The sequence below is a fragment of the Lolium rigidum genome, chromosome 4, assembly GCF_022539505.1.
Source record: "Lolium rigidum isolate FL_2022 chromosome 4, APGP_CSIRO_Lrig_0.1, whole genome shotgun sequence".
NCBI classification, from domain to species: Eukaryota; Viridiplantae; Streptophyta; class Magnoliopsida; order Poales; family Poaceae; genus Lolium; species Lolium rigidum.
In genome coordinates this window covers 189,993,889-190,003,989 of record NC_061511.1, presented here as the reverse complement: position 1 = coordinate 190,003,989, position 10,101 = coordinate 189,993,889, and the positions used below count along the sequence as shown (strand labels likewise).

The 10,101-nt window shown below is 44.2% G+C and overlaps 2 protein-coding genes and 1 non-coding gene across 3 annotated transcripts; 2 read left to right on the top strand and 1 right to left on the bottom strand.

Annotated features, from left to right (window-relative positions):
• Positions 1 to 1,647: 1,647 nt before the first annotated feature.
• LOC124648492 (annexin D4-like) lies at positions 1,648 to 3,082 on the bottom strand. Its single transcript, XM_047188251.1, has 3 exons — positions 2,849 to 3,082; positions 2,327 to 2,730; positions 1,648 to 2,233 (listed from the first exon to the last, which is right to left on the bottom strand). Exons 1-3 carry the CDS (start codon positions 2,886 to 2,888, stop codon positions 1,724 to 1,726), a joined length of 954 nt encoding a protein of 317 aa, XP_047044207.1. The 5' UTR covers positions 2,889 to 3,082; the 3' UTR covers positions 1,648 to 1,723.
• Positions 3,083 to 5,659: 2,577 nt separating this feature from the next.
• TRNAR-CCU lies at positions 5,660 to 5,732 on the top strand. Its single transcript has one exon. It is a non-coding gene; the product is annotated as a tRNA-Arg (tRNA).
• Positions 5,733 to 6,220: 488 nt separating this feature from the next.
• Positions 6,221 to 8,325, top strand: LOC124648486 (annexin D3-like). The gene is made up of 6 exons (XM_047188246.1): positions 6,221 to 6,485; positions 6,759 to 6,904; positions 7,077 to 7,307; positions 7,423 to 7,638; positions 7,776 to 7,865; positions 7,960 to 8,325. The coding sequence occupies exons 1-6, from the start codon at positions 6,275 to 6,277 to the stop codon at positions 8,164 to 8,166; spliced, it is 1,101 nt and encodes a 366-aa protein (XP_047044202.1). The 5' UTR covers positions 6,221 to 6,274; the 3' UTR covers positions 8,167 to 8,325.
• Positions 8,326 to 10,101: the final 1,776 nt, after the last annotated feature.

Below are 10,101 nucleotides of genomic sequence, written 5' to 3'. Positions count from 1 at the left end.
CGGCGGAAACGCCAACGGCGGAAACGCCAACGGCGGAGGCTCCCAACATCGTCCTGGCAAAGGGGCAGGGTTGCTTATAGGGGCGCAAGACCCTTCACATGGGACGAAACCCAAGAAGAGATGCAAGCCTATCACTGCCTCCTCGCCGATCAGCAGAACAAGCTGGAGGACGAGTGTAAGAGGATATACGATGAGAAGAAGCGGATGGAAGGAGAGAAAAAGGCAGTCGATGAGCATCAGAAAGCCGCCGACGAGTCAAGACGGCGACACGCAAAACTGTCTTCCTCCGTTCCTCAAAATCCATCACCGGCGGAGGTGGTGCTCACAAGTGAGCATCTCAACTGCCCCGCATCAACGAAGCCGATAAGTGATCCATGGTCCTTTGATTGAAGACATCAAGTTTCTATTGAAGAGTTTTAGATTTCTCGGTTAAACATGTGTGTCGTTCTCAGAATAGAATAGCGCATTTTGTAGCTGACAAAGGCCGCGAAAATAAATGTAATAAGAGTTGGTTTGGGTTTACCACCAGACTTCATTGTGAACTTATTGTCATCAAAGTGTGAGTGTGTGGTTGATTAAATATAAACGCATCATTTGATCTTAAAAAAACACCTAGTGTTGTATGAAATTCAAGCCAACACCCAAGACAGGAGAAAAAAGAAGCTTCCAATATTTATTTTTGCACAAAGAGTATTTATCAATATAGCGAAGATACCAATTGCATCTAGCCTCTGCAACAATATAGTGCACTAATGTCAATACATATACATACAAAAAAAAAAATAAGAAACACAGAAAAAGAAATTCTCGCTACATTGCTCTAATTTTTGTAACATCGAATAAAACACTAAAACAACACCAAAAACTCCAAAGGTGACGTCTCCAAGAAGAAAACAATGCATAAATACGGCCATCGCCTTGATCATAGATCATAGGTTTTTCACTCAGGAGGAAGCTCGTGCTCACAAAACAATGTCTTCAACAAGGATAATGTCAGGCACAACCAACTAAGGGTAGACCGTGGATTTTCACTCTGCGAGTTTAGACTCTGAATTTCTCCTGTACTGTCACCCCCACTTGACGATGCCACTGCTCCAAGTCACAGATCACCAGCCCAAAACCTCATCACCACCAGGCCTCGAACCACCATCACTAGTCCTCAGACCTCGACTTCCATGCCATTCTAAAGATATGTCCCACAATGGCAACAGATGCTAATCTTCGCATAGCTTCCTTTGAAACCAACCGGTGAGAAAAAAAAAATGATAGCGTGCGACCGAATCCATCTAATCTAGTAATTTTCACGCATGTCGTTCATTGAAATTCGCTGGCAAAGCCTTCCAAAAATCAACAATCCGGCCAGATCGAAGAAGACAAGCCTCAAGTAAATCATCATCATAGTGTGAGAAGGGTGAAAGGATCCTAAGACCAAATTCCCTTTATTGGAAAGATTTATGCTCGATTGATTACAATTTTATTCATCCGTGACGTCCCAACCTCAGCTGCAGATGTTACAGGCTCGATCGATCGACAACAATTCAACAATCAACATATACAAAAACACATACAGAAATGAGAGATATCAAAAAAATCAACACACGCACGGCCGGGGCACCACAACTGCCGTGCCGATGCCACCGCAAGAAAAAGAAGAAGAATGACGGTCGAACCGTAATCTTCTTCTTTTTTTGTGAGAAGATCCGTTCGTAATCAATCAAGCAATTTACTTGCCGGCGATGAGGGAGATGAGGGCGTCCTTGAATTGTCCGTGGGCCTTGCCGGCGACAGCGTCCTCGAGCTTGGCCCCGAACTGCTCCTCGTAGGCGGCCCTGATGCCGTCCATGTCCACGTCCGACCGGGTCACCGCCACACGCGACAGGGCTTCCTTGCCGTGGCTGTCCGCGCCGTCCCTCAGCGCCGCCTCCATCACCTGGCTGAAGTACACCTCCGGCGTCGCCAGGCACTGCACGGTCTCCCCCAGGGTCTCCTCGCTCGCGAGGTCCTCCAGGATGTGCTTGCCGTGCAGCTCCTTGTAGTGCTTGAAGGTCTCCACCAGGTGGGGCTTGCTCCTGGTGCTGAGGATCCTGACCACCTCGTCGTTCTCCACCAGCTTGGTGCTGGCGGCGCCGGCGCTCTTCACCGCCGCGCCCAGCGCCTTGGCCTCCGCCTTCGCCGTGTCGCTGCTCACCTTGGGCCCCTCGTACCGGTACGCGCTCACCAGCCCCACCAGTAGCTGCAACATTTCACAGATCATCAGATGCGCCCATCGGCTTTCATCAAGAAGAACCGCCATTAATCAGCAGCATCCAAAGAAAGGGGAGCTTACGCTGCAGTAGGGCTTGTCCTTGGCGCTGTACGCGACGTCCTCCTCGAGGGAGTGGTGGAAGAGCGCCATGTACGCCTTGCGCGCGCCGAGGAGCTCCTCGGCAGACCGCGTGCAGGCGATCTCCACGACGATGGCGGCCGGGTGCGCCTGGTGGAGGACGTGGTGCGCGAGGCGGGCGTCGCGCTCCCAGGGGTGCATCGCCCACAGCACCATCAGGTTCTTGAACCGGGAGAACTCCGCGGTGAGGTGCAGGATGTAGTCGTCCTCAACCTTCTCGATCACGCCGTGATCCTTGAACAGACCCGGGAAGCTCTTCCGGAACCCGGACCGCTTCTCCGGCTGCTTCCGCCACTTCGCCAGCGCCGTCACCATCGTCTGTTCGTCCACACCCAGGCCTCCCAGACCTTCATACATTATTTCGGAATCACAGCAAAATCAATGTCGACTCACAACAAATGATCACAAAACGGAAACTCATGGATGAAGAATTAATGTAGGAGTCAATGATCTGTCGATGCAAACCTGAGAAGGCCCTGGTGAGCGTCTGAACTTCGTCAGCCATTGTCGCCCGGAGTCTCCGACTAACCCAAGATCTGCGGAGAAGAAGACGATGGGTGCAGAGGATGGTGATGGATCGCTGTGTGCTCTGGCTCCTCCCTGGCGGACGATCTTTATACTGGAAACCGTGTGTTTGGGAAGGCAATTATGGGCAGTGCTGGTATTTCAAATTAATTCAGTATATATGTTTTGATATGATTTGCCCAGCTAATCAAAGAATGGCTCTCGTCAATGGTTTACACATGGGTACACATCCGCGTATGCAACAATCCTCCCCATCTGATAAATGAGGTGACAACCCACGACGTGATGAGCTGATGCGTACTCTTGGCATCGTGGAACACGCGCTGATTTTAGACGACCACCACTATGATTGTCAGTTGCCCTGCCCTTATCTTTCTACCAATCAGGTCAGATTTACATTTTCGTGAGAACATACAACTTGTATGTTACAACTACAGGAAGAGTTACTGTTAATTCTATTTCTTACAACAGAAACACCAGCTAGTAGAACCAGCTAGTTCTTCACCTAATATTTCCAGCAGATAAATAACAAGAGGATACCCATTATTGAGAAACCTTTAGGAGACCAGCTGCACATGAAGGCCCCATGTCACCATGGTCCATGGATGTGGAATAAACACATCACATGATCAGATCAAGTTATCCAAATAATGAAACAAGTCGAGCCATCTGTTAGAAAGAGTATCAATTAAACGGTCATTATTATTTATTTGTATCTTTCAATATCCTCCCCACTAAAATTGTAAAATTGTATGGTTTTTAAATTGACAGATATGAGTTTGAGTTGTCACTTCAAGAAAATACCTTTGTAAATTCAATGCATTCAGAATTCTCGTGTCAATTTCCACAAAAAAGGAATTTTCATGTCAAATATATGATCAGAGAGGTAAATTATTCTGATTTTGTTTCTTAAAGTAATAATGTGCGAGTCATTTGCATCTTCTTCGAAGAGGTGAGATAGTTACCGAGTTTTTTTCTCAAAAAATCAAAGATGATAAATACTAGTATTAATCTGATAGCAATACACTGCACAAGTAGTAAGTAAACCTTGCAATCCACGCTGTCATCCTTATCGTTGCCACCAACATCATCATTATTTGCATCAAATCATGAATGGTTGGTTTATGTCTTATTCAATTTAAGGCTGTTTCGGGTGTTTCGGGACACAACTTCTGTTTCAAGTGTCTGTTATAAGGTCACTGATCAGCAGAAGTGGATATGTAGCTTCTTATGTTTGGCTTCTTGGTCTCAAATCAAGCAGAACTTCACAATACTGTATACATCCTGTTTCTGGCTATAGAGGGACGGGAAAAAAAAGATCGATTAGTGGATCAGACAATTTTGGCCTTCCAGGGACGATCAGTTCCGCAGTTACTGCAGAAATGGCCGTGTTGGAAATTGGGAGTATTATAAACATAGTTGATGAACGGTTTCTGCTATCCAAACTAATTTTTGAAATTACTTGGGGAAAAATATCATGTAGTTTTGCTCGTTCACCTCGTCGTCATCTTTAGGGCCAAGCAAATCTTTCAGCGTTTACTATCATAGATAAGTATCCTAACATCTGGAGACAACTAGCGTGGTTCATATCAACTAATTGTTACCGGGAAAAAAAGATTAACTAATTGCTATCCCTGAATATTGGGTGCCTTTTCAATAGTAGCACAGCCTATTTGGCTACAATACAGTATTTTCAGATATGGTTGTTGATTTGTTTGCACAAACTAAACCTGGGCATTTTCCACATAGCCAGTTGTCCATGCATCTCTTGCCAACGGAGTGGTTATGCGTTGGCAACCAAATCATTCTTCGCAACGTTCATATTCAAAACTATTTAGTCAGATCAGTGTGATCCGCGAGAACACTTGTTTTCTCTAAAATATTTGAGCAAGCAGTTCTATAGTCAGCTCAACCCTTGCCAACTGTCGTCCCTCTCTTGTTTCTGTTTGAAATAATAGAATACATAACTTGGCACAGTTGTTTGGATGTAGCTTAACTATGTATTTATATATTTGAGATAGCTGACCCTAATTTTTTTTTATCTGCTAGTAAGGCTTCCAACCAGCTTCGGCTGAAAGAAACAATTTTAACAAAGTAAGAGAAGAACATGAAATAGTATGGGTTTCACACAGAAAGCAAAAAAAGACGTGAAACGCTGTGTGAAACGTGGTATGGTACGTGCAGGCAAATCCCTCCACTTTTGAAAGGCTTTCTAAATATATTTATCTTGGATGCCATGCCGCTTCTTGTTCTTTTGAATGATGGGCTAAAGTATAAACATATTACAGATGTTTACATGCTGGAGACGGTGTCATTTTAGACAAGATGCAGTAGAAGAAAACTTACAGGTTAAGCAATGCCATGTGTTTCTAAAATTTAGCTTTTATGAAAATGTGCATACTTTCCTTTTCAAAAGAAATACTATACTACTATTTGCAAAAAAAAAGCAATACTATACTGTAAGTTCTTCTCTTTCCTGACAATTGTTATTACTGAACACCTTTGTTGTTGCACATGCTATCTTTCCGCATGGTAGTAGTTCCCTTAAGCTAGAAATAAAAAATTATGGAAGAACAGATTATAGGACGAAGTAACTCATTGATCTCTTGCTTTCATAATTCCTGTAAATTCTTGATTGTTCTGTTTGTTGCACATTTTATATCTTTAATGCAAAGGCAGAGTGCTTGCCATTAAGGCTAAAAACAGTAAATCTACATTGTGAAGTGAAAATGGAAGAATTCGTACATCCAAGCGCCTGTAGCTCAGTGGATAGAGCGTCCGTTTCCTAAGCGGAAAGTCGTAGGTTCGACCCCTACCTGGCGCGCATTTGCTTGGTTTAGTGTGTTCTTCTTTTTTTTATGCTAGTGTGTGTATTCTGCTGCTGTAGAAAATTTTATATTCACAAGAGGATATAGACAAGAGTATGGAAAATAGTTGAAGAGTGTCAATGGGTAAGAATTTATTGATTTCTGCTGACTTCAAGTCTGAAAACAAATCAGGCAATCCTTAAAAACATGATTTATCTGTATAGGTGAAAAGGAAAATCATTAGTGCGTGAGTTAACTTTTTCAAGAATATACAAGTTTATTACCTCTTTAATGTTAATTAAGTCATTAACATACAGCAACCCACAAAATACACCAGTATGAGCTGTGAGGTGTAAAACAACATAACACTCCCACAGTCCCAGTGGCCTAATACGCCAAAGGCTATCAATTATGAGCCGAAACCCATCAACACTCGTCTCTAAGAAGCTGAAAATGAACTAAGAAAACACAATCAAACATGCACGCGAAACACACGACAGAATAATTAGCCAAAAGCTCATTGCAGGCGAAGCTTTCAACTCTGCTGTGGTCGCGTGCCATGTGTTGCTGGTGCTCCTGCCTCGAGTGCATCCATAACATCCCTCCCCTCAATCTCCTCTTCCCCCACTTCGACTCCACCTCGGCTCCAGGACACGAGGAGGAAGAAGAAGCACAAGCAGCACCTGTTGCCTCCATGGCTTCCATCTCGGTCCCGGACCCGGTCCCTTCCCCGACTGAAGATGCGGAGAACATAAGAAAAGCAGTACAAGGTATTATTATTTTTCAAGTTTGTGCATTATTGTTGAAGATTTGTGTTTGTTTATTTGTATCCTAAGAAACTTATTAGTCACTGAATTGTGTAAAAAGTGTGTTAGCTCTTGTGGTCAGTTCTTTGTACAGTCACTGTAATGGTTGCTGTTCAAGTCACTGTTCTTGTTTGAGAGGAGAGAAACTAGGATGATTCTTCTCGTTGTTTTTAATTAAGAAGTATAAGACGAGCTCCGATGAACAATTTGTGCTGAACCGAAAATTCTGGGGAACAGGATGGGGGACGGACGAGAAGGCGCTGATCGAGATACTAGGCCACCGGACGGCGGCGCAGCGCGGGGAGATCGCCGTGGCCTACGAGGGCCTCTACGACGAGACCCTCCTCAGCAGGCTCCAAGCCGAGCTCTCCAGCCACTTCAAGGTGATTGTGATGTATCCTCATCTCCATTTCCACCTCATCTTCTTCTTGATCTCTGGCGAGTCCAACGGGCAAACTGCCAATCTTTGCTGTGATGCATCTTCGTCTCCGTTGCGAGCGACCTCATCTTCTTCTTGATCTAATGACAAACTGCCAATCTTTGCTGGGTGGTCAGGGCGCGATGACGCTGTGGGCGATGGACCCGGCGGCGCGGGACGCCAAGCTGGCCTACAAGGCCCTGAGGAAGAAGGGCGGCGAGCGACACGCCTGGCCGCTCATCGAGGTGGCCTGCGCGTCGACGCCGGACCACCTCGTCGCCGTCAGGAAGGCCTACTGCTCCGCCTACGACTCGTCGCTCGAGGAGGACGTGGCCGCCTGCGCGCTCTACAAGGATCCCCTCAAGCAGGCAAGGCGTCGACGCGTCGTGTAGATCCTGGCATTCGTTTTTGTCCCTGTGGGTTTCTTGGATCTTGCTGTTGCCGGTCACATGAGCGTGCGTGCCTGTCTTCGTGCGTGCGCAGTTCTTGGTGCGGCTGGTGAGCTCGTACCGGTACGCCGGCGAGCACGTCGACGACGAGCTGGCGAGGGCGGAGGCGGCCGAGCTGCACGCCGCGGTGATGACCAAGAAGGAGGCGCTGCACGGGGACGTGGTGCGCATCGTCAGCTCCAGGAGCAAGCCGCAGCTCAAGGCCACGTTCGAGCGCTACAAGCAAGACAACGGCAAGACCATCGACGAGGTCCCATTTCTGTCGCCGTCGACAACGCACGCAATCAAAATATTCAGTCTAACTTTGATTTGTCACATGAAGATTGTACTGTCTGTATGATGACACTTCTAACTGTGACTGATTTTTGTGTGTCATTTGATCCGCAGGTTCTCGAAGGGAATAGCAACGACAAGCTCTCGGCACTGCTGAAAACCGCTGTTTGGTGCTTGACATCGCCTGAGAAGCATTTCGCAGAGGTAGCACTCAAGCCATTTCTGTGATTCATCAGCAACAGTCTGGGACTGACTTGCTTCAGTTCTGATTTTCTTCGTGGTTTGCCTTTATTTTCAGGTGATCCGGACCTCAATCATCGGGCTCGGCACGGACGAGTCGTCCCTGACAAGAGGGATCGTATCACGCGCCGAGGTCGACATGAAGAAAGTGAAGGATGAATACAAGGTGAGGTACAAGACCACAGTTACTGCGGACGTAGTTGGCGACACTTCAGGGTACTACCAGGGCATCCTGCTCGCCCTCATCGGGCCCGAGCAGCCATGAACAGGATTAACAAAAGCCCGAGGTAGCCGTCGCATATGTTTTTGACTTTGCTCACTGGATTGGATAGAATGGCATCATCATGTGTACAATCTAGAGAGCGAAGTGTCAGCGTTGTTAAGTAAGACCCGGTGATAATTTATTTGGTGTATTCAGCACCGGTTTGAGCCAACATTATTTCTATTGCAATTTGATTATCCAAAGATACAGAGTGCAATTAATGGCATCGTAAACTCATCTTATGCACATGATTCAACAGAAATAACACCAAACTAAGATTAGAACAACTGACAGTACAGAAAGAAACACCTCCTACTTCATCCATCACTAAGCAGATGCCATCTTAATTCCTTCTTCCAAAAGCAGCTGTGATACCACCAACAATAAGGGCTTCTTTGATTCATAGGATAGGAAAAACATATGAATAAGGAAAGTATAGGATTGAGATGTGATGCCTATGTGAATCCTATAGGAAGATGGAGTGTGTTTAATTGTAGCAAAGAAATTTATTCCATGAGGTATGACATCATGCTTTTTAGTCCTATAGGATTAATTTCTTTAGGATTTGTTCTATTAATCAAACAATTTGTATAGGAAAATTTTTCATAGGATCCAAATCCTACACAATTCCTTTACAAATCCTATGAATCAAAGGAGCCCTAAATCTAGCTGCAGTTGTAGCGATTCCTATGCCAATCACACCATCTCAATTCCTATGTCTGGAGCTAACAGTCTCACTTGCTCAGTTTTTAAGTCAGCGTAAGTTACTCGTAGAGTTGTGTTGTCGCTATAACATATAAAAAATAATTACGTGTAACATTTTACTATGGATTAATTGAGGAAGATGTGAAAAGATCGAACTGTTCGATTTGTGAAACAATCCATCATGCAAACCAAACACAGAACCAATGTAAACATAGAGAAGTACTGTTAATTAATTTTTTCTCACCTTTAGCAATTTTATCCTCTATTGCCTTATGCCTCCAAGCAGGTTGAATCTACAAGAAAGCAGTCAAAATAATGCTCTTACCGCCCTACAAAGAAGAGAGAAATAATTAGCAATCAAGTAGGGCTAATCAAGTAGGAACTGTACATAGCAGACAAAATATCACCTAAATTTAATTTTCAGTTTCCTTTCCACATGCCATCATTTGACTTGTATCTACCATAGCAACTAAATGACAACAAAAGATATCAATTTTTTTTTGCGAAAGCTAGTAATATAATGGAACAAAATGAGCAGAGGGTGCAAAATCTTGGATGATAAAAACATATAAATTCACTTTTGTTGTTCATAATTTTAACTTTTATATAAATCAGAGCAACTAAATGAGAAGAACAAAGAACAAAGATCTTTAGCTCTGTTATAAACGTGACAAGCAAGTAATGAAGAATGAACAAGAATACACGCATGGAACATAAGATTTTAACGTGAAAAACCCTCTCCAACAAAAAGAGGTAAAAACCACGGGCGGCAGGCAGATTTTTTTGTACTATATCATGGAGTGTTTACAAAAGCCGTGGGTTATCTTATATTATGAACAACCCTAGCCAACGGCTTACAAGAGGTATAAATAGACGGTGTTGATGATTCGTATATTCTGATCAACCCTATATCGGCCCAAGTATACTGGCGACGGGCTTCACTTCGCTCCATCATTAGCCTTCTTATGAATTTGGATAACAATATAACACACTCCACCTTGAGAAAAACTTAAGGACTTGATCTTATTGCTACACTCAATATGGACGTATGTCCATCATATCGTTCTCCTAATGATATGATCATGTTATTAACAACATCCAATGTTCATGATTAGGTAACCTTGATCACTGGTTAATAAAACAAGCTAGTTAAACTAGAGGCTTACTAGGGACTCTGGTTTGATTACAAAACACATCAATGTTTTCGGTTAATACAATTATAGCATGTGATAT